At 36.8% G+C, this 25,599-nt stretch overlaps 1 protein-coding gene across 9 annotated transcripts in view; it reads right to left on the bottom strand.

The window, feature by feature from the left end:
- The window catches only part of sif (still life), an 843,636-nt gene that overhangs the window by 7,003 nt on the left and 811,034 nt on the right, over window positions 1-25,599 (bottom strand). For 8 of the 9 annotated variants that reach the window (XM_067789261.1, XM_067789264.1, XM_067789263.1 and 5 more), the window contains 7 exons: window positions 21,700-21,879; window positions 21,301-21,438; window positions 15,853-16,010; window positions 15,418-15,780; window positions 15,113-15,317; window positions 14,382-14,592; window positions 9,743-9,846 (listed from right to left, as the gene is read on the bottom strand). In XM_067789261.1, coding sequence (XP_067645362.1) covers window positions 9,743-9,846; window positions 14,382-14,592; window positions 15,113-15,317; window positions 15,418-15,780; window positions 15,853-16,010; window positions 21,301-21,438; window positions 21,700-21,879 — 1,359 coding nt within the window. Of the gene's footprint in view, window positions 1-1,017; window positions 9,847-14,381; window positions 14,593-15,112; window positions 15,318-15,417; window positions 15,781-15,852; window positions 16,011-21,300; window positions 21,439-21,699; window positions 21,880-25,599 lie in introns of those variants that run through there. The other variant, XM_067789260.1, reaches the window with a different exon arrangement.

Genomic DNA, 25,599 nt, shown 5'->3' on the forward strand with positions numbered 1-25,599 from the left:
GATTTTGTGCGCAATAAAAATTATTAGTGGAATTAACATTAAACACATGTTTAAAGAGAAAATAACTTAAAAAGTTTGACTGGGCTTATTTTGTGCGGGAGCATTGTACTAAAAATTTATTTATTTTCAATTTTGGTTGTTATTTATGTTTTGTTATGAAAACTTGCATTTTTCTTAAAATTTGCACAAGCGATGCCAACTAAGTCGAAACTGGTAAAAATTGTTAAAAAAATATAATTTTAGTTATTTTGTTTGTTTATACACTACAGAAGACATTTCAAAAATTAGATTTTATAAGCAATCATATTCCTATTAATTTCGTAAGCGTAATTATTTTCTTTAAACAACATTTATGTATGTTCACATATGTATAAACAATAGACGGGCTTAGCAAGTGAGTACGTGCTGACTAGCCAGTGAGTACTCACATCACGACTAGTGCGCTCAACATATTTGAATGCGCCTGTATTATGTAGTATTTATGTACTTTTGTATTTGGTTAAGTTTAAATACACTTTTAAAAATATCACAAAAACTATGCACTAATAATGTATTTTTTTTTAAATTTATATTCAGAAAATCTGAAATTATACCTTACAAATGTAAATTTGTAGCTCGTTAATTATTTCATTAAACAAAAGTAATTAATTTAAAACATCACATTTTTTTGCTTCGAATTTTTATTTAAACTATGATTGCTTTAGATTTCAATAAATTATTAAAAATTTGATTTATGAAATAAAAAATCTATTTTCGATACAATACGTAATTAACACAAGGTGATCCAAATAGTATGCAGTAAGATATATCGATTTGGTTAGAAATCATTCAAAGCTTTTTTTGTGCTAATGTTGGAGAGCATGTCTTGAACCCAAGACAGTGTGGAAGAACGCACAATCAAGTTAGCTCAACGACGAGAAAGCTCTTCAATAAAGCTAAGCATTGCCGATAATAGACATTCGTCACTTCGATATATCGATTCGATATCGATCGTTCGACATGATAATTTTGGTCTCACCTTTATAGTTTCTAAGACATTCTGTTTATTATATAACAACAACAATAAGGTATACGTGAATACATATATTCTCCTAAGCTTCTCTCTTTATGTGTATTCACTTTTGAATCTAAGATAAATTAAATTAATAAAATACTTACCTTAGCAGCAAATAAATATCTTTGCATTTGTTATACATAATATAATATTATTGTTAGTTTTGTTTTGTAATATCTCAAATTAAATAGCGAGTTGTACGTGGTTGTGTGACTCATGCAATTATTTCGCCGTATGTTTGAGCGTCGCCGCAGATCGGTTCAGATTTGTGCTTATTCAGCAAAAGAGTTTTTGACTTTACGATGAGCAGCAGCAGCAGGAATTTTTAAAAGTGTCCACTTTTCGTAAATATTTTAAGTATTCTCAACATATTTTTGTTTTAATGTTTTTGGTGTGGTTCTAGTTATATATTTTTGTTTATTTGGTGTTAGCTTGTTGCTTTGTTTTCCTTTTTATTTTCCGCTCTTTAGCTTTTTGATTTATTTATTTTGTTTTTGATTTGCTTCCTTTAGTTTATTTCGTTAAGTTTTCGTTTTTTTTTAATGTTTAATATTTGCTACAGTCATACATTTATATGCTTCATTTCGATTTACATCGTTTTGATTTATGTATATTATTTTCAAAATTTGATTTTATTATAATTTTTGTAAATTCGAACAACATTGAAAACATTTAATGTCATTTCAAAATAAATTTCTATAATCTAATTTTAGGCTTGCCTTCCCTTATTTTTATAAAACAATACAATACATATTATGTACATATAATTCGAAGTATCGCGTGATAGATCGTTTAATTTGCCTTAAGTACTGTGTATGATGTATATGCGTTTATCATTGTTGAGTGTTTTGGAACTATGTATGTATGTTTTATCGCTGTTAGGGTGAGTTTTTTCTTGAATAGTTCACATATTTTGGTTTCAAATATTTTTGTATGTTTGCAATATACCTATATATTTTTGTTTTGTAAATACATATAAATTATGCATATAAGTATACATAGATGAATGTATGACCTGTATTCCCAACCGTTGGATTACTGTTGTTATTTGTTGTTGTTTCCTGTTTTACGTATTTACTGTTACTTATTGATTTTCAGTGCTTACCGCATATTATTTTACTTAATGCCGTTTTACTTTAAATTCCTATGTATGTATGTATGCATCTATTTTTTTTTCTCAGTTCATTTGAAATTTGTGTCAGCTATTTGTAGTTTTGTTGTGATTTACTCTTTTACAACTAAATATTTATTTTGATTTTATTGCTGTGAAGCCTTCGGAATATATATTTGATTTTATTTTGTTATATTTTTGATTTGTTATTTTGATTTATCATTGGTTATGTTAATATTACCTCTATTATTTATTTTTAAGCATATGTATATTGAGTAAATTTTTTGTTGTTGTATTTTTCAAAACAAAATCTACTGATTTTTGAGGTATACATTAGTTCTCGTAAGAAATGTTGAGTGTTTTCTCAATGCCTCCTAACTCAGCGCAACTTTATAAAAAGGAATATTTAAAAAGAAGTCTGCTGGATTTTTGAAATTACTCTGCTATTCGTTTGTTGTGCCAATAACGAAAATTTACCATTATCTAATAAGAAGTTAACGCTTCATAATATTGACTTTATTGTACAAGTTTCAAAATATGTCTCTTAAGCGGTTAGTTCTCTTCCAGTTAAGGTGGAGGACAATGTAGCAAAAGCAAAAGTAAGAGACACAAACAGATCAATCTGAAAACCGCTATATTTAAAATTCTTCTGGACATGGCTATTTTAACGACTTTTTTTTAGGTGTAAATCGTTTCTTTGATTTATTGAAATTCAAATGCAAGGACCGTATCGCGTCATACGATCCGTAATCGATTGCCATTTTTTTAAATAACAATAGCTCCGAAACAGTGAATCGGATTAATGAAATATATGAACCAGGGACAAAGCATACTCACTAGCACAACAATATATGATTATTTTTTTGTTCAGTTTTATAGCACCATTTTTATTGCTTGAGTGAAAAGTTTTCGATACGTGATCGTAAGTGATGAGACGCCCCATCATACATTTTTTTTGTTGTATTATTCTATTTTATTCCAAGCAATCCTCATTTGGGACCAAAGAATCAAAATTTTATTGCTGAGTGAAATATCACTCCATCTCTCAAACGCACTAACTATGTATCTCAGGAAAAACGTCAGAATTGTTTTAAAGTACGATCTACCTCAAAACTTTATTCGAAAACACTCCATCTTCGAATTTGTGTGAAAAACGCCACGTGTGTGCTTAAATTCAATATATTTTGATGTTAAATGAGGAGTTTAAGAAAAAATTTCTAAGAATTGAATTGAATTTTTTTAACTTGCCAGGTCTCCCCGGCTTCGCCAAGAAATACATATATGGCGTCTCATTCTTTCTTAAGCAATGACCCTGTAAGAACAAAGTTGTTTAAATACCAGGGAAAGCAGTGACTGTATTTATGACTTTTTTTTTAAGTGAATATTGCAATTTTATTTGAGAAAAAGTCTTCTTTTTCTGTTGTTTAGTGTATTATATTTAATTTAAGTGCATTTTCTATTCGAATATGTCAATTTTTACAATTTTTATTTCTAATACATTGCTGAATCTGACTTTGGTGTCTTGCAGGGAAGTGACGCCGCTTTATAGAGAACAGAGAGATAAAGGAAATGTCGCTTTTTTTACACAGTAAATATATGTATACGACATTTATCTTGAGCGTTTTCTTATAATGTGGATACCATTGCGAACCATACAAGGTATACAAAAGTACAAATCAGCTGTACCTTGTTGCCACCTTGTATAGTTCCGCCATGGCGGCTATAGAGCTTATATTGGGAAATATGAAAAATTAAGACTATACAATGCTTTTTGCGGTTATTCGGGGTTTTATTTATTAATATTCAAGATATTTGATAAGAACAAAAATTACTTTTCAGAATATTATGGAAGATTTGGCAGCTGAAAGTCATGTTCTGGGGAAGGTATTCGCCATGTTAAGCACATAGACTGGCAGACTAGCAGAAATGGCCTCTGTGGTTAGAACAGAAGTGGTGGCAAAAAAAGTTTCCTCGTAGATGTTTCTTGTTGCTGCTTTTAAACTAATCAGACTTTTTGTTAGCTTCGCAGGATATGAGCTTCATATAGCGATTACCTACCTCTTAATAACTCAAAAGTCGTATGATACTTAAACATAAATATGTATTGACTATTTTATGACCTTAACTTTATTTTTAAGTTTTATTTAAAATTTACTTTGATCAGAGTGATTTGTTTTAAATTTAATTTTTTACTTATCTACTGACTTCACTAACTACATAAAGGGCGCTTATTGCCACATGCAACCATTGTGACCTGATACTTAGGTTGATCTTGCAGCTTACATTATATATATTTGAATTTTTGTGGTTCATTAAATTTATGTAGAAGTACAACGACAAAGTCTTACAATTTTTATTTTTACTTAATTACTAAATATAGGTTTTCTAATAAACATATTAAATTATACGATTTGGTATTGCGAGTTTTTTTTTGTAATTCAGCGAGTATATGTTTTATAAGAAAACGCATCCAGACTGAATGTTTGTTGTCGATTCGTCATAGAACAAGACTGTTTTTTGGTATATCAACTAGTGTTTATTAATATTTTGACTAAATGGAACTAAATACATATATTAATATATTTATTATATTTATTGGTCGTTTGTTTTGTTTTTGTTAATAAATATTAGAAGTTCTTATCTTATAAGTAACTTTCTTTGCCTGTTTTTTATTTTCACTCAATGTTTTAAGAATGTCACGTAGTTTCATTTTGCTAACTAAATATTTATTTTGATTATTATTTTTAGTTACTTTTTATTCCTATTTGTTGTTTCAGTGTTCGTTATATTTGATTCTTGTTATTGGTTCTTATGTAATGCCGAGTTTGTGCTTGATTTGGTGATATTTACTTGTCATTTTTGTGTTGCCTTTTACTGAATTTTTATTTCTTTTGGTTTAAGTGGATCCTCAATTTTCTATGGTCATCTCTTTCTACTATTTTCCTTCTTTTGTTGAGTTTCATATGTGAGTAAATTCACACTTTATTTTATTTTTGTTTGTATTGGTTTGTGTTCTCTGTTGTCTGTGTTAATAGTTGCGATTCCTGCAGTTCTGGGTTTGTTCATGTTTTTGTTGCTGATATCGCTTTGTTTGTTTAATTTTATTAATAAATATTTAATAATTAATTTTGTTTCGGTTTAAATTCAGTTTGCGTTTTTTTAATGTTAAAATCCATAGATTTAAGTATTTACGTAAGTATTGTATAGTTGTTTTAATATTTCTTATAAACTAATACTAATATTCAATCCCTTTTTCATAGTTGCCATACGTCTCTGGAAATTCCTGATTGTTGTACATTTTTTTTATGATTTGAGTAAATTTGAAATAGAGACTAGATTTATCTATCTGTATGTTTCAAGGACAGGTATGTTAACATCAAAGTTTCATATGGGTTTTCATATTAGTTCCTAAAGTATCTTTTTACATGTTTTACGACTGTTTATGTACATTAACTATATTTACAAAACAATGTTTTAACAAAATGCCTACACCTTATAACATAAAGTAATCTTTTGTAGATATTGTGCCATTATAAATCAAAGTAAAAACTTGAATGCTATGTTTTTTTACATTCACGTTACTTAGCGCCAGTAGTAATCGTGCGGTGACCTGTTAAATAAACCAAAATTGCTAACTCATTCACCATGTTTTCCTAAAAAGTCATACAATCATGTCTAGGATTTTGAGTTGTCATCAGGCATATGCTGCTTTTCACTTTCACTCGAATTCGCTTGCTGCATTCGGCATATTTCATGAGGATCAAAAAGCAATTTTACTCAAAAATGTATTTCAGCGCATGCCTAAATATTTTTATTCATCATTAGAAGTTTGCATTCGTTAACATAACTTTCGAAAAAAGGAATACGAACTTTATATACATGCGTTTCAACATTATTGTTGAGAATGATTTCTTTTTTGATGCACGAAAAGAAATTGTATTATATATATTATCGGCTGAGCGGGCTATCACAGCCACTGCGCTGTAAGTTCGAAAACGCGTTATCTCAGAAATTGTTATGATAGAATGCTATCTTAAAGTTTTGCAAAACCGGTCTATCTTAAAATTATGAGATAGGAGGGTTTTTGAAAAACATTTTGTGAGATGGAGTTTTCCTTGATCAAGTTCAGAATTGGAGCCGAAAATGGAAATATTATGCGGGTGACACAGTGACTTTGAAGTTAACGTGAATTTTATTCGTCGCTATGATTGGCACTGTGACTAACATAACTTAGTGTAGTATTCATTAATTTAAGTTTGTGGAGAGTCCGTGCGTAACTTAGCTTCAAACTTCAGACTAGATAAACAACAAAATTTATACTTGTATGTGATTACTCAACACTAAGAGAGAGTTTTCCTATTAAAGACCATTTTTGATTTAATTTTTATTTCCTACATTTGTGAAAATCAAATCATTTGAACTATTTAATTACGGCCACCAACAACATTGTAGCAGAATAGTAAACAATAGTAAAAAATACGCTTCCAATTACTTCATCCACAAACGAATACTTTGAAATCAAAGTTTTACCCTCATATGAACTAAACTAAACAACCCGATTTCACGCACTCTACGTAATCAGTGATTGTGATTGCTTCCTTCCTTATGAATTAGCGGCTGTGACTTTGGAGTATGATCTTATTACGTATGAATTAGAATTGCGCAAGTATTCCGCAACTAAAATTACCGATTTAAATTTATGGGTTGGTCTTGTTGTGCAGATTTTGTGAGACGTAGTGCAAAGAGGTTGAAGTTTACGTATGAGCTGGTGTAAGTAGCTGTTCAAACTTAGTACAACCCCTAAAGCCTCTTAATCTTTAAGTGCATATGAACTCGTACGTGCTTGGCGCCTTCTGAAAAGAATACCTTTTGTTTTATTGTGCTATCCAATCTTTGAGGTAATGATCCCCCACTGGCTATGGTTATGGCAATAGTAATTGATACAAAATTATTTTGCAGATTTTTAAAAACAAATTAAATCATAGCTTTACATTTTTTTGTCTCAAAATCCCTGTGTAAAACAGCAATAATATGTACTTATATGTACATATGTATAAGATACTTTTACAAACAGACATACAAATATTTATACATAATTTGAGGATCTTTGGATGGCAACAAGTTATATACAAGTTTCTATACATTTTAGGGTATTAAGGTTTGCACATTTTATGTTTTAGATTTTGTCGCGTTAGCTTTTCATTCATACTTTTAGGAGACTGTAATTTGTTTTTATTTAGTTTAAACGTGTATTTCGTAATAGTCGTGACAATCCACACATCCACTAGCCTCACTTGCACCCGCTGCCAATGCTGCTTCCTGATTAAAACTGGCAGCACAAATCATACCAGACGCTGTCGCCACTGGCGGCTGTATTACACCACGTTGTATTTTCTTCCGCGTACGGCTTTGTCGCACGCGGGCCTTATGCTAGGATGGTCTCTTCTGATACAAACAGTCAATGCATGTCGTATATTCAGGCGCCGAGGAACTAAGCTGATAAGCGGCGATACGTTCGTGTGGACATTGCGGTTCGTGACTGTACATGAAGGCAGCCGGTGGAGTGGCAGTAGATGTGTCATGCTGTGGCGGCATTTGATAATGTTGTCCCGTCAAAGGATCGTAAGTGTAGTGCGAGAAGGCATTCTCAGCCGATTGTGAACGTAACGGACCTGTAGCAGCCATCGATGTGTTAATCGTGTATATACGTTCGGGTGAAACACCGTAACGATAAGAACTACTTGTTGTACTATCACGCGATGTTGAACGTTCTAAAGATTTACTTAAGCGACGGGTGCTAGGCGCTGTCGTGCCCATATCACCATGTGACACGTGACTTGTTGTTGGCGCTGCTGAAATATAATGATCACTACAAGTTTGATTATCATATATTGGATAATATTGATAATAAGCTTCAGCGGCGGCTATAGCAGCTGCACGTTGTCCCGTTTCAAAACTACCATGTGCCGATTGGCTACGTTTACGACCAGAGCGTTCTGGTGAACGTGATTCAAAACTGCCACGTGGCGATTTGAGTGATGAGCGTGGTACACCAAGATTAGGCTCAGAGCTGCGACTATCAAAGCTACTGCGCGGCGAATGACGCTGACAAAGACTGCCACCGGCGCGATCGGGTGATAGATGTTCAATGCTGCCGCGTGGTGATATATGTGGTGAAAGTGATTCGAGACTGCAATCGTGTGATGGTGTGAGCTTCTTAAGACAACTGCGATCGGGACTTTTCGATTTGCTGGGGCTTGATGGTGGTTTAAGTATGCCAGGCGCGGGGCTTGCTGGTCTTTTCAGTATGCCACCCTCAGAGCTGCGGCGCGGGCTGGGTGTACGTCGTCCGCTGGATAAACGATCTGCTGAGGAATCACGACTGGAGCTAACGCTCAAACGTTTGCCTTGCTCACTAAAGCTGTTGCGTGGTGATTTTATTTTAATAATGCGCACAGGTGAACTGCTTTGCGACTTGGAGCGATCGGGTGAAATATATATGCTTTGGCGTGGTGATCTTATATTTTTCGGTTTTGTACCAGTACTGGCGATACTGCTACTACTGCCACTACTCGATTTTTGCGCTTTCTCAGAGGACTTGGACTTGAATACTTTATCAACTTTCTTGTCGATGACGACATGATGCGCTGCCGTGCGCACAGCATATTCCGATTCGTCTTCAGACTTTTCTGATGTGCCCGTTGTTGTGCCAGTGCTGTCCGACTCCGTCGCTGGTCTTGGTGGTGATTCAATTTCAGCCACAACGGTTTGTTGTGTATTTTCGACTACCGTTTGCGGTTCCGGTGATAGACTGGAGTCATTTTGTTGCTGGTCTTGTGCATCCATTTGTAGATCTTGTGATTCAAGTGCCTGCTCCTTAAGATTAGCCATATAGGCAGCTATATCGTATGTAGTATCGGTGAGTTGTTCATGCTCGAGATCACTTAATTGTTTATCTACAACGCGTGCGATTGTATCGTTGGCGGCAGCACCGTTAGTGCTTCTACCACTTCCACTACCGCTGCTGCTAACACTACTATGACGACTAATCAACTTTTTGGAAGACTCTTTTGCTGAATGATGCACAACCGATACTTGCTGAGCGGCAGTCAATTGACTCAACTCATTTGCAAAAATTTCAATTACTTCGATATCTGCTTTGGGCGATTGGCGTGGAGATAAGCGTTTGGGAGGAGTTTGAAGGTTATTATTACCATTACCGCTACTTGTGATTGTATCACTACTTCTAACTGTCAAACCACTTGGCATGTACATAACTCTACCATTACTACCTAAACTTAAATTAAAAGCTGCTGCTTCATTGACAGCTCGCAAATTTGATTCGATCATATAATTCAACTCTTCTCTCTGGTGTTGCAGTTCCTCCTCCTCCTCCTCCTCGTCCTGCTGTAAGTTTATCTCTTCGGGCTCAATACCCATCTCTTCGATCATAAACATCATTTGATCTGTAGTCTCCATTGCTGTCGATAAAGAGCTCACTGTCGCTGATGCAGTCGCATCCATGTATTCTGCTTGAGGGGAAGACGATATTTCGTATATTATTGAATTAGTCTTACCTAAATCTTTCATAAGAACTGGTTGATAGCTCGATGGAGGATGGGATGATTGTATCAAACGCGCTTGACTACCGGTGCTGCCAACCGATAGGGTTGATGTGGTGCTGCATGGTTGAATTTATAATTGTGCCAACGGTGTGATGGTGGTTTAACAATGCGATGGTAGTTGAGTTGATGTTTGTGGTGGTGGTGGCATTTACATATGTTTTAAAGCAAACAATTATAAAGAGCGGAAAATGTGTGAAGCAATGCCGGAAAATTAGAAGAAAACGGGAAGAAATAGAACAAAATATTATCGATTAGCTTGAAATATGTAAGTATGTATGAATACGTTGATTTTGATTTTAAAAATATATGAAATATGAAAGATGTATGTATACATTAGGTTTGTCCTTATATATCATATTACCGATTTTTTCAGTCTACCTTCAAAAGATAATACCAAGGACAAAAGTATAACATACAAACTTTGGTCGGCATTGGAAACGGTTATGGCGTGTTCCACAGCGTTTGAAGTTCAGATAACCCTATGAAAACTCAGTAAACTAATATATGAAATTTCACCACTGTGCGACACTCCCTAACCCTTTTCAATCGAGACCAACATTTATGTGATACTATTGTCATTGAAATTATCGGCCGAAGGGGTGACAATGGAAAAAATCGCTTATTTGATATATAAGAACCACCATAGTATGTATACATATATTGATGGCTTAGTAGGGAAGATCTCCACAATGTAAATAGTTCGACATACTAGATTGAAGAACGTTGAACATGGTTGAATTGGCTGGTCCGTGAGGAATTCACATAGACTGAATGGGTTCATAGTGTTACCATTGAACATAAATCGGTACCTTTTCTTTAGACACAAAGTCTATTAAAGTATGTTCTACAAATTATCGATTTTACCGAGCGTTTAAGAACCGCCAGCCGAGATAGATGATCTTTAACTCAGTCGTCGATACATGAAAAATTGGTGAAAATAATTGGCTATTTTGGATAAATTACTACCCAAATGTTTTGTGAACATGGGTACTTCAGAACACTCAATGGGTACATGGGCACAGAATAATATAGTCCGAAGATCCTAAGTGACTTTTATGGCGTCCAGCAAAGAGCGGGTTAAATCACTGTCAAAAATGTTACATCATAAATGCTAAGGGGCCCGGAAGAGTGGCGACAAATCTGCTACTTTATAGAAACTACAAATAGAGCTAAAAAGTGGGACCTGAAAGTAGGCACGTAAAAAGGCTCCAAAACAATGAGAAATATAAAACACCACCTTGAAGTATCACGAAGCGGGTAGGCAACGGCTCCGAAAAGGGGGATATTTTTTGTCCATAGACATTTGGTAGCTCTGCGACGGTGGAATTTAATGTACAGTAGGAATTTTTCCCCCTACCAAAAAAAAAAAAATGAAAATTTTCTTAAGTAGTTTAATGATTTTCTTCAGGAAATATTGTGCATTACCCAAATTTCGAATGTGCGAATCAAGAACAAGCATGACTATTTTGAGAGGGCATGATGTTTCACTATTTGGATTTCACAAAAGTGAACACTGTGAATTTCGGGCCGTTGCCAACGTTGACGATTATTTATGAAATAGGGAGTCCGATAATATAAAAGGTGATACGCAGTCAAATTAAATGTTCGACACGAAAGTAGGGCTTGCACTCAAACATAAATTATTATTCGAAAAATTCTGCACAACCCGCAGCACTACCAAAATAGCTGCACAGGAGCTTTGTTCGTTTGAGATCTTGAAGGAGTGTAGGATGAATAGGGGAAACGACCGCCAGCGTACTAGGGGGCTTGGAATATACCCGCGGCAGGTAAGAGGCATCTAAAACACTCAAATGATTCAAGAGGTTGTGTAGCGCAACCCTTTCAAGGGGTTGCCAGCGCAATTTATAGTTTCTCTAAACCAATTGTCAACCTCACCTATCCATGGCGAGTCCTTTGGCGACCCCAAGTTCCTTGGAACTAAGGGGTGCGATCAGGGGTGGCCTAGAAGGTTGGGCGTGTACCAAATTGGTGCTTATTACCGGAACGTACCGGATCTATATACGGCGAAGGACGATCAATATCGATAACACTCCCCAAAACTATCGGGGAGTGTCTTCATCGCTACAACAGCAGCAGAAATTAGGGACACGATATCGAATGCAAAAGTATAACTCTAAAAGTATCGGGTATAGTATCGAATTAAAGAGACTCGGTAGTCAAAGTTTCGATACTGAAATAAGATGATATATCTTTGTATGTGTGAAAGATATGTTGCAACAATATCGGATTTACTAGAAACACTCCAACAAGAAGATCAACTTATCGCTTCGTTTTACGTTCCATACTCTTGGTGTAGCAAAACCACAACTTAACTATATATATAACTCATCTGTCAAAGTGAAGAACTGGGTAAAGTGAGGAATTTGGTAAAGCGTTCTATCGAGATCCGGCAGAGGGATGATAAATGGCAACTTTGACTGTGAAGAGGTCTGATTTTCGATTGAAATCCGGACACCAAAGTTTTTAGCGCAAAATTTGTTTTGATTCACCAAACAAATTGGAGTCGGATAAACACACAGAGCTGTCTGTTTGGTCGACTAGCTTTTTCCTGGCATGTACCGCCGTCATCTTTTACCGAATATTGCATACGATACTGCGGTCGACATACTTGAGACCAAAAAGTATCACCATGAAAGTAACGCGGATGAAGTATTGGTATCGAATATCGAAAGTATTGTACCGAAATTTATAAGCAGCTTACTACCGTCCTTTATTCATGTCGTATTAAAATTATTCTAAGCTAGCAAAGTTAGGGGCAGCTTAAGAGCCGACCATACGGCCATAGTAGTATAGCATCATCAATTACAGGACATACATACTACCCGATTCCCTATCTGTGCTTCGGGGGAGAACTTAAGGCTACAATAGAGGTGGATGGTTGGCGCAAGGGTGCTCAAATTGCGGACGAGGCGATACATGTGTACACAGATGGTTCCAAAATAGTGGAAGGAGTAGGGTCTGCGGTATACTGTGCTGAACCGGAAATAAACAGTTCCTACAAGCTGCCAGATTACTGTAGCATTTTCCAAGCGGAAATATTAGGCGTAATCAAAGCACTAGAATCACTGGAAGAGAAAAGCTAAAACTGCAACCGTGTTAACTTTTATATTGACAGTCTAGCAGCAATTAAGGCAATAATCTCGCATAGCATAGCATCTAAATGTTTGTTAAGGTGTAAGCAGTCTCTGGAGAAAATCGAGGCAGGGAGATGTATACATCTATATTGGTTCCCAGAGCATATGGGAATAGATGGGAATGAAAAAGCAGATGAATAAGCTAACACTAAGTCAGGAAGTATAAACGCGAGCTCGCGCCCAGAGAAAGCTGTTACCAATATACTCTTGCTTAAGCTAACAACTATGTCAATGGATATAATATTGATGTCTATGATAACTAGTATGCCATCTGGTCTAATTTTGGCGAGAGGCTACCTAGTGTATTAATTGGTATGACCCTGATGCATATACTGAATAGTTTGTCAAAAGGTCTGATCCAGAGACTGGCAATTGATATTTCGTAGGACTTCGCAGTGTTAAAAATACCAATATAACGAAACTCATCATCGTTGTAGCTGGTGTGACCGATAGACGCAAAACTGGACAACGCGCTTCCCTTGAAGCTTGCTCCGTAGACGTGTCAATTATACTGGACGAGATTAAGGCGAGAGGTGCACATGATCGACCAAGCGCGAAAAATGTACGTTTAAGCGCGGAGTTGTAAAGTGTCGAAGATTATGTGTAGGTCTTACAACCTTAGACTAACAAAGTTGCTTCTATCTTTAAAAAGAGAGGACTGTAGACTCATAACGGACACTTATGATTGGACAAGACTTTAAGATAGGCTTGGTAGGTGATAGTAGATGTAGAAGTGCGGGTTGGAGGGAGAAATGATGGAACACGTTCTGTGCTCGTGCCCTGCACTTGCCAGACTAAGACTCCAGCTATTAGGAGTGATACAGCTGTCAGATCTAAAAGCAGCAAGTGGCTTAAATCCTAGTAAGCTTCTAGTATTTGCCAAGGGTACGGAATTACTTTATAACATATGTCATTTTTTGATAGCGTTATTCAGTTTGGTCGTTAAAACAAACTTCTGGTAACACTACGGAGTCATTCAGTCTATCTGAACCTAACCTAGCCTTAGGTAAAAATCTGTCGACATTAGTAAGCTATTCGGTTTTATTCAGGTTTCGGTACAGGAACTACTCTTGTACGTTTCCATTTTTTGGGGTGTAAAAGAGGTTTACTGAGACAACTTGCAGACTTTCGTTACGTGGGTTATTGCCTTGGGTCTAAAATGTTTAAACATTAGAATGTAGGTTGATGGATCTGTATGCTTTGGCATTTTTTTCTGGCTATTGTGGTGGGGACCGAAAGGATGCGCTTTTATTTTTCTATTAACATATTTGCTAGCAAAATCAATCTCCAGAGTGAAGATCCAGTGCTTTAGAGTCTCTAAAGTCGTTTGACAAATGTCACTTCGGTAAAATAAAAATTTTCAACAAAATATCTTTAAATGATTGTTACTGCTCTAATGTATAATTTACAAATTATTTTATTGTTTGTATAAGTACCTTAACGTCAAGTGATTGGGCGTTCGACCCAGCGAGGCTTTCGTTTTAATTGTGCCCTGCTGTGAGTCTTCCTCTCCTTCCGACTTTGTACCCGGATCAATGCGTTCAATATCGCTATGATGCATTTGCTGATGATGATGCATTTGTTGTTGATGATGCTGAATATGTTTTTGGTGCTGCTGTTGTGGGTCTATGGAAGATGAGATTAGGTCTATAAAGTTTATGAATGGAATCATTTTTTTTCATTGAACGTTGGATATAATTCAGAGCATAGTTTGCGTGAATTTTAATGCCAAATAGTGCAAAGAAAAGAAAAAAAAGGAAAGGCATGAAAGAAACGCAAGTTTAAACGAACGAATTTTGTAAAACTTTAATGTGTTTACAGACAGCAGCTATTAATGTCCATTAACAGATTTATAATTAATAAATTAATCTCACTAAAACTTCACGAAGACAGAAGCTAGCCTTAGGGATTAATAGGAGAATCGCTAGTTCGCAAAATTGTTAAGCTCATTATCTCAGAGGGAACTAGATTCTTGGTAATTTAATCGGACTAATGAACGCTTATTCTTAAGCTAATTCCCAAATGAGTTAGTGAATTTCACATTAACATGCTGCCTGTCAAATATATAAGAAAACTTAAAAGTTTAGCGCTGCTATACGCTCATTTGAATTTTAAAAGCGTTAATTAGACTTAATAAACGACAGTTAGTCTAATCACTCAAAGTTACCTGTCGCATCGCCCACTGTCCTGCTGCGCCCACGGAAACCACTTGGCTGTAGGTGCATCTGATGTTGATGACGTAACATTGGTACATCATCAGCTTCTTGGCTACCCGATAGATTATCATAGTCGATGTTGCCTGCAGAATGACGTTGCGAACTCGATTTCTTTTTTGGTTTTCCCAATGTCTGTGAACCTTGAATGATTGTTATCTGTGAAATAAATCAAATATTAGTAAACAAATTTTTCAATTTTTTTTTTTAAACAAATGTATTCTTATTATTGTTTTTATTTCTAAACTTCAATAGAGACCTGTTGCTTTGGACGTTCCAGTGTTTGTGAACTGCCTGAACAGCCACCTTGCGATGATATACCCGATACTGAGCCCGAACTACCAAATCCCTTCAACGGAATTGACATATTACGTACACTTTCACGTATGATTTGTCTTATAGTTTTAAGGAATGCATTACGGAAATCTGCTGTGCTATTTGAGAGTACGTAAACTTTTTCGGAGCGACGTTGTAGTTGCGAGCGTAAATGTATTAATTCCCATAGGAAATGCGAGTCCATATCTTTAGCAGATGAGGCGCGTACTTGTACCTCAGTAACTGGTATGAGCACTTGATAACGTATAATTTCAACTTCGTTGGGAGCGTTTTTACTAGAGACGCCCTATTTAGATAGATGAAAAATAGTTATGCAGGTTCCTTCAAATATTCTAAAAAATATTTTTTTTTTGTTTACCATAAGTTTCTTCTTTTGGCGCAAACGTTCTTTGCACAGGAACACAACCGCTGATTTGAAAACAAAGCACATGGCGTGCAACTCCAGACCCTTTTTGATTTTGCCAAGAAAATCGGAAATGTTAAGCCACTCAACGCCACCGTAGTATAGAAGATCACCTATAAAGAGGAATTTTAGGATATACGGTGTTAATTAAGTGTACAATTATCTTTTGAAAGGTCTGCCGAAGGAGAAGAAAGGTTTTGTATAGAGAATATTAAAGAAGATATACGGCCCTGTAAATTCAACTGGTTCAGACGGGTAAAAGGTATAATTGGATATAGTTCAGAAAAAAGACTGTTAGAAGGTGGCGGAGAGGAAAAGAAAACGGCAAAGGAAAGGGAGCAGTAAATGTAGAGGAAGGGAATGGTAAAGAGGAGGTGACTGGCAACGAGAGCGGAAACAAAGTAAACAAAAAAGGAAAGAGGAGAAGCTGAAATTATTCACGACCACCGTCTTGAAAGCTACTTAATCCCAGATTAAAAAACAAGTAAGGAAGGCTAAGTTCGGGTGTAACCGAACATTACATACTCAGTTGAGAGCTATGGAGACAAAGTAAGGGAAAATCACCATGTAGGAAAATTAACCTAGGGTAACCCTGGAATGTGTTTGTATGGCATGTGTATCAAATGGATGGTATTAAAGAGTATTTTAAGAAGGCCATGGTTCTATAGGTGGACGCCATTTAGGGATATCGCCATAAAGGTGGACCAGGGGTGACTCTAGAATGCGTTTGTACAATATGGGTATCAAACTAAAGGTGTTAATGAGTATTTTAAAAGGGAGCGGGCCTTAGTTCTATGGGTGGACGCCTTTTCAAGATATCGCCATAAAGGTGGACCAGGGGTGACTCTAGAATGCGTTTGTACAATATGGGTATCAAATGAAAGGTATTAATGAGGGTTTTAAAAGGGAGTGGTGGTAGTTGTATAGGTGAAGGCGTTTTCGAGATATAGACCAAAATGTGGACCAGGGTGACCCAGAACATCATCTGTCGGGTACCGTTAATTTATTTATATATGTAATACCACGAACAGTATTCCTTCCAAGATTCCAAGGGCTCTTGATCTCGCCCTGCAGAACTTTTTCATTTAATTTTATTTAATATGGAAAGTGCCACACCCATTTTACAAAGTTTTTTCTTAAGTTATACTTTGCGTTAATAAACCAATCCAATTACCATGTTGTATCCCTTTTTCGTATTTGGTATAGAATTTTGGCATTTTTTTCATTTTTCATGGTCATAGTCGGATTTCGGCCATTTTTTATACCAATACAAAGTAAGTTCAGATAATTATGTGAACTGAGTTTAGTAAAGATATATCGATTTTTGCTCAAGTTATCGTGTTCGCGGCCGAGCGGAAGGACAGACGGTCGACTCTGTATAAAAACTGGGCGTGGCTTCAACCGATTTCGCCCTTTTTCACAGAAAACCGTTATCGTCCTAGAATCTTAGCCCCTACCAAATTTCACAAGGATTGGTAAATTTTTGTTCGACTTATGGCATTAAAAGTATCCTAGACAAATTAAATGAAAAAGGGCGGAGCCACGCCCATTTTGAAAATTTCTGTTATTTTTGTATTTTTTTACACCATATCATTACTGGAGTTGAATGTTGACATAATTTACTTATATACTGTAAAGATATTAACTTTTTTTTTAAATTTGACTTAAAACATTTTTTTTTTAAGTGGGCGTGGTCGTTCTCCGATTTTGCTAATTTTTATTAAGCATACATATAGAAATAGCAGTAACGTTCCTGCCAAATTTCAATATGATATATTCAACGACTGCCAAATTACAGCTTGCAAAACTTCTAAATTACCTTCTTTTAAAAGAGGGCGGTGCCACGCCCATTGTCCAAAATTTTACAAATTTTCTATTCTGCGTCATACGTTCAACTCACTCACCAAGTTTCATCGCTTTCTCCGTCTTTGGTAATTAATTATCGCACTTTTTCGATTTTTCGAAATTGTCGATATCGAAAAAGTGGGCGTGGTTATAGTCCGATATCGTTCATTTTAAATAGCGATCTGAGATGAGTACCCAGGAAACTACATACCAAATTTCATCAAGATACCTCAAAATTTACTCAAGTTATCGTGTTAACGGACGGACGGACGGACGGACATGACTTAATCAAATTTTTTTTCGATACTGATGATTTTGATATATGGAAGTCTATATTTATATCGATTCCTTAATACCTGTACAACCAACCGTTATCCAATCAAAGTTTGTGAGCTCTGCTCAACTGAGTATAATAAAAAAATGAAAGGCGCGATAACCTCCGAAGAGATTTTTAGGTCGAGCTCATCTTCCAATTTGCGTCGTGCTTCTTTTAATTTTGCCAACAAATTGGCGGGAGAAGACCTACTTGTTTTATGCCGACTCCAAACGGCATCTGCAAGGCAGATGAGTTTTCATTGAAAGCTTTTCATGGCAGAAATACACTCGTAGTGCTTGCCAAACACTACAGAGGGGCGACACCGCTTAGAACAATTTGCTTCTAATTGAAAAACATTGTTTCTAAACTTTTGATGTTGCTTTGTCCGGGGAGTGAGCCCAGGATCTTCGGCATGGTAGGCGGAGCACACTACCTTCACACCATCGCAGCCGCCATTAATCAAGTACTTAAACAAAATCCTCAGAGCAAAAGAGCGCATCTCATGGTACACGGGATGGCTAGAAAAGAAAAAACTCTGGCTTGCCTGCAACATTTTAAATGAACTTGAACCCGTCTTTTCCTCCTTGGCGGTAAGCACGCCATCAGTTTCCAAGCGTGTATATCCCGAAGTGCTTGATTCATCACAGAGCTAATTGTTGGCCGTTATTGGCCATTTATGATGTCTGAAACGTCATCTACAGACGCCGCCAGTGTGGCTGGGCCGGTTTCTAAGCGCCTAAGTAGTTGGTTGGTGATGATAAAAAATTGGATCGACTGCATGTTAAGCTGCAGGAATATAATTTAATAATAATTTAATGTTCGGAACCATGTAGAAGTTCAGAGCCCCCCGGGAAACTTGCTCCTGTTTCATACACGAACAATTTTTCATACTACGAATCAATACATTAATGTTACTTTCGGTCGTGCTTGTTGGACACAGCGGACGCCCAATTTTTATGATTTTCCTGCTATCTCCACACTCCATAGTCTGGTAACCAGAAGAGTTCAAACAAATCCATCAGCATAGTAAAGCGCAGACCCTACTTCGTCCATTACTCTGGAACCATCGGTGTACATTTGTATCGCCTTGTCCGCCATTTGGGCTCCCTTGCGCTAACCATCTAACTCTATTTAGGTTCTAAGAGCTTCTTGAAGCGCAGGCACGGAGCCAGGTAGTCTGTTCGTGCTGTAATTGATAACGCTATACTACTATAGCATGGTCTGCCACGAGGCGCTGAGCCTTTTTGCAGTTGTTAACGCTATTCCTCGCCACCAGGTTTACAGGTGAAATATGCAGAATGGCATACAGTGAGCTGTCGGGGGTTGTTTCAGGGCTCCCGTAATGCTAAACATCGAAAGCCTGCATACCACTCGAATTTAAGGTAGGTTATTTTTTGTGTGGCTGTCCACCACGAAAGGACTCCATAGTATAGGATAGGCACTATAGTCGCTGTAAAAACTTAATGAGTGAGAGAGGGCGATAAGCCTCACGTACACCCCAGCAATCTTCTACATGCATTAAATGCCGCCGATGGCTTCTTCACCCTCTCCACCACGTTGAGCATTTATAGAGGGCTACGAAAACTTTTTGTTTGTTTCTCTCCAGCTTCCTTAAATTTATCTCTACTACCAGTTCCAGACCAATGCCATTAAGGTAGAGGAAGTGACGTTATACTTTATATAAGAGAACATTTGGAAAAGAACGAGTATGAATCCACCTGAAGTCCATTCTCTAAGGACCATCCATTCACTTCCATCCTGCATAAGGTCACACAACTCTGTATCAGTCTCATAGGTATTTTTTATGATTTTACCGACACCACAGCTCGTACTCACCACAAATGACCTCAGAGTGGGATTCCATAGCAGTCATCATGGTTTGCTGCTCCGATGTCTTTTTCTAAAATTCAAGCCCGCAAGTAAGGGCGAAGTGTCTCTGCCCTTTGGAAGCTGTGCAATAAATTTTACCAATACAGCGGCTACATTTACTGCCATATGAATAGGAAGTGCTTATCGGACGGTGTCCAACGACGCTATACTTGTTTTATTTCGGAAAATTTTAGTTTATTTGGTGTCAAGCGAAATGGCCGATCTGTATGACATTGGGATTGGACGACCATCTAAAGATGTCAAGCCAAGTGTAACATCACAAACAATAGTTAGGTAGCAAAAATGCTGGGAAGAATTGATGAAAGGGCGCTGGAACTTCACGTTACTTCAGAATATAAAGAAATTGTATGAGAAGAAGCACGGTGAACTAAACTACTACCTCACGCAAATATTATGTGAGCAGGGCGGTTTCAGGAAGTATTACAGACGAGTAGTACGGAGGATCCTTTCTGTCCACACTGTCCGGCCGAATTTGAAAAATCCGAACGCTTAATATGTCATTGTCCTCGTTTTCTCGACGAAAGTTTCTCTGTACACAGGGTTTTTGGAGAGAAACCTTCCATTAGCAGTTTAGTTAACCTAATATGCAGACACATGGATTATTGGACAGCTGTAAACAAAATAGCTTTTCTAGTTATGGCGAGATTTGTGTTTGGGTTGAGGCAATTATCGCCATTGACTTGGCGAAGCAAGCAAAACACCATTCCAACATAAACTTAATAAGTCCGTACTGTTACCAGAAGTGTGTTTTAACGACCAAACTGAAAAACCCTATCAAAAACCAGGACCTATGTTATAAAATAATTCCGTCCTCTTCGCAAATACGAGAAGCTTCCTAGGACTTAAGCCACTTGCTGCATCTAGATCTGACAGCTGTATCACTCCCAATAGCTGAAGTCTTAGCCTGGCAAGCGCAGGGCACCAGCATAGAACGTGCTCGATCGTTTCCTCCTCCAACCCGCACTTCCTACATCTGCTATCACTGACCAAGCCTAATGTAAAGGCACCAAAGGTACTAAGGAGTCATTCATGGAACAAATGAAGGTTAAATGTATGAAATTAATGAAAGGATATTATTTTAATTAGCCTTCTGTGTTATGTTGGTAACAGCGGTTGCCAATACACTACATTTGGTTCAATAAGATGGTACGCTCTAAAAAAACAAATAGCAAGGCACGTACTACTTTGGTTGAGCTCTTAGCACTTCTTATCAAGTAGCTTCCTCAGCTGAAGGTTAAATTGGTGAACATCTGCTATAACATACCTCCAAGGACAAGTTGAAATAGAAACTTTAGCCTGCGTTTGAAGGCTCTTATCTATTCACGAGTATGCACTTAAATCAATAAAATTACCTGGACTTAAATCAATGGGTTGCTTGCATGACTTCTGATGTTGTCGGAATAAATGATCGAATATAGCACCATATTCCTCGTGTATTCGTTGCATTTCATTGATATGCTCAGCTACTTTTTCCATGCCTTTAAGTGCCTCTGCAAATTTTAATGTAAATATACATAAATGAATAAATATAAAGCTATGGAATAAAATACAAAGCACGTTCACAATATAATTATATTCACTATATTTATTATTATTGAGGTTATAATAATATTAATTAAATTGCAAAAAAATATCAAGAGGCTATCGGTTATGATTGTATGGAGGAGGTTGAGGAGGCAATTTGATGTCTATAAATGAGCCTCTTGTGTGTATGCGTAAATATATTTGATGTGATATGTAAGTGAACTTACCACACAAGTGTAAATGTTCATCGGCCCGCGAATCGGTTAAATTACGCAATTGTTGTAATAGCAAAGGATACTTGAGGATGCGCTGTATTGGCTTGATTAAATATGATTCCAGAGTGCTACTGTGTTGTTGTTTTGGATTACGTGCCGCAAGGAACTCCTGCAGTGCGTGATTACCTTCATCTATATAAATGAAATGAGAAAAATATATAAAATATATATATTTTATATAAATAAATTCGTTTCATACATAAATTAGCTTTCATAATAAAATTATCAATTTTATGCTGCGAAAAACAAACATGTACATACAGTGAAACCTCCCTTGGACGGACATTCAGTGTCGGCTAATTTTACTATACATACTATTTTAAAGAAATTTTTTTACATTACTCTGTACTAAAAATTAGATTCCCAATAGAATTGGAAGGGTAAGGAAAGGGCGCCGAAATGTCGAAAGATACGATACACGACACAAAAATGGAACCTAACTAATGGTAATGGGATGGTCTGTGGTATACTATGCCGATCCGGTAATAACAAAATCGTACAATCTGGCGGGTTGAACTAGCTGGTCAATAAAGACCTACAATCTAGCAGAGACACTAAAAAAAAAAACAGTTAAGGAAGGCTAAGTTCGGGTGTAATCGAACATTACATACTCAGCTAAGAGCTTTGGAGACAAATTAAAGGAAAATCACCATATAGGAAAATGAACCTAGGGTAACCCTGGAATGTGTTTGTATGACATGGGTATCAAATGGAAGGTATTAAAGAGTATTTTAAAAGGGAGTGGGCCATAGATCTATAGGTAGACGCCATTTCGGGATATCGCCATAAAGGTGGACCAGGGGTAACTCTAGAATGCGCCTGTACGATATGGGTATCAAATGAAATGTGTTAATAATTATTTTAAAAAGGAGTGGGCCTTAGTTCTATAGGTGGACGCCTTTTCGAGATATCGTCATAAAGGTGTATCAGGGGTGACTCTATAATGTGTTTGTACGATATGGGTATCAAATTAAAGGTATTAATGAAGGTTTTGAAAGGGAGTGTCCCTTAGTTGTATATGTGAAGGCATCAATAAACCAATCCAATCACCATGTTTTATCCCTTTTTTCGTATTTGGTTTAGCATTATGGCATTTTTTTTTATTTTTCGAAATTTTCGATATCGGAAAAGTGGGCGTGGTCATAGTCGGATTTCGCCCATTTTTAACACCAAGATAAAGTGAGTTCAGATAAGTACGTGAACTAAGTTTAGTAAAGATATATCGATTTGTACTCAAGTTATAGTGTTAGTGGCCGAGCGGAAGGTCAGACGGTCGACTGTGTATAAAAATTGGGTGTGGCTTCAACCGATTTCGCCCATTTTCGCAGAAAACTTTTATCGTCATAGAAGCTTTGCCCTTACCAAATTTCATAAGGATTGGTGAATTTTGGTTCGACTTATGGCATTAAAAGTATTCTAAACAAATTAAATGAAAAGGGCGGAACAACGCCCATTTTGAAAATTTTTTTTATTTTTGTATTTTGTTGCACCATATCATAACTGGAGTTGAATGTTGACATAATTTACTTATATACTGTAAATATATTGAATTTTTTCTTAAAATTTGACTTTTAAAATCTTTTTTTTTAAAAAGTGGGCGTGTTCTTCATCCGTATTTGCTAAATTTTATAAAGCACGTTTATAGTAATAGGAGTAATGTTCCTGCCAAATTTCAACATATTACCTTCAATGACTGCCAAATTACAGCTTGCAAAACTTTTATATTACCTTCTTTTAAAAGTGGGCGGTGCCACGCCCGTTGTCCAAAATTTTACTAATTTCCTATTCTGCGTTATAAGTTCAACTCACCTACCAAGTTTCATCGCTCTATCCGTCTTTGGTAATGAATTATCGCACTTTTTCGGTTTTTCGAAATTTTCGATATCGAAAAAGTGAGCTTGGTTATAGTCCGATATCGTTTATTTTAAATAGCGATCTGAAATGAGTACCCAGGAACCTAGATATCAAATTTCATCAAGATGCCTCAAAATTTACTCAAGTTACTGTGTTAACGGACAGACGTACGGACGGACATGGCTCAATAAAATTTTTTTTCGATACTGATGATTTTGATATATGGAAGTCTATATCTATATCGATTCCTTTATACCTGTACAACCAACCGTTATCCAATCAAAGTTAGTATACTCTGTGTGCAAAGCACGCTGAGTATAAAAAAATGCCCAAACTGCAGTAGCGTATACTCTCATATTGACAACAAGTCTGTAATTGAGGCAATAATCCCGCATAGCACAACGATAGGAAGTGTGTTAGGGTGCAAATAATTGCTTCGAAGAATTCTAAGAAGATAGAAATGAATACATGGCGCCGATCATAGGGGCATAGATGGTAACGGAAAAGCGGATAAACTGGGAAAGGAGAAAATAGCTGGTGATGATGAAGCAAGTAGGACAATTGTGAAATCAAGCGTTGGGATGCAAGTTACCTCAGATCACGGCAAATAAAATTTTGAAGTCTAGAAGCCGCTAGTGTGGGGGCGGGGGTGCCCTAGGTAACTTCTATTATTTTCCAAGGGGACGTAGTAATTTGATAAGAGAGGTTATATTTCCTGAGTTTACAGTTTGGTCATCGAATAAGCTTCTGGTCACAATATGGACACACTCAGTTTATGGAAGTCCTAACCTAACTGCAAGCAATCTGGAGGGCTTACTTATCATTTACTTTATAGCGATACTGAGTAGTAACATACTATGGCCCTTCTAAAAGCTGAGTACATATTTATCTAACGCGAAATTGGTTTTCGTTTATCGAACACATTTGTATGTCTGCAACCAGTAGGACGTTATTTAAACGTATGAGTTGATATTTATTCTTTAACTTTGTCCGCTAACGAGAAGTTTGCGTCCGTCCAAGAATGGCTTTAGATACATTTTTTATGAAAGCAGGTTTCACTGGTCGCCGACGAGAAGTTCGTGTCCGCTCAGTAGGAGGTTGGCATCCCATTTCATAGCAAATATCAGTCTGCATCCGGGTAAGACAGGGACCGCCTAACGGAGGGAAATTTGTTCTAAAAGTTTTACCTAAAATATGGTGCACGAAAAACTGTCCGGCCAAGGGAGGTGTCACTTAGGAAAGGTTTCTCTGCATCTCACTTTAAAAATAGTAATAGCTAATATTTTAAAGTTTTCATCTTAGTATCTTTGAGGTCAGATGTATGTGAACATAGCCCATGCGCCTATGCACCGACGGAGGAGAAGGTGCTTTCTTGAGGTGAGGATAAATATGTGTTCTAACAGCACCTGGACCGCACATACAAGCCCTGTCCCCACCATAATATAAACGTCGTGTTTTTGATCCCACGGTCCGAAAGTTGAGCCTTCGAAATAAAACTTCTTTTAATGGGATAAGGCTGAACGACTTCGCCTGTGGTCCAAACATGATTATATACAGCATATGTTTAAGCATAAAAGTATACATCAAGTTGCATAGCGGCCATCCCATCAATAAACAAATAACAAAAGGATAGCTTGACGTCAAAAGCCCGCAAATGCAAGATACTACTAATGATTTCGCAAATCGACTATCACACCTGTTCTCTGTGAACATCATGTCAGCCCTATGGAATGAAGGTGCATTGCGCAATTTATAGCTTCTGTTGTTTTTGTTGTATTAATGATGCAGACACTGCCGGAAGGCTTTAGATAGTGTTATCGATGTTGATGGTCCTTTGCCGGATATAGATCCGGTACGTTCCGGTAACAAAACACCATTAAGGTACTGACCCGACCATATCGGGAACGACTAATATGACCACATTAAACCTACTAGGCCATCCCGCACTCTCCTCACCCTAGTTTCATGAGGGACTTGGGATCGCCAGAACCTCCCCAG

Source organism: Eurosta solidaginis, chromosome 5 (genome assembly GCF_040869045.1).
Source record: "Eurosta solidaginis isolate ZX-2024a chromosome 5, ASM4086904v1, whole genome shotgun sequence".
Lineage (NCBI taxonomy): Eukaryota > Metazoa > Arthropoda > Insecta > Diptera > Tephritidae > Eurosta > Eurosta solidaginis.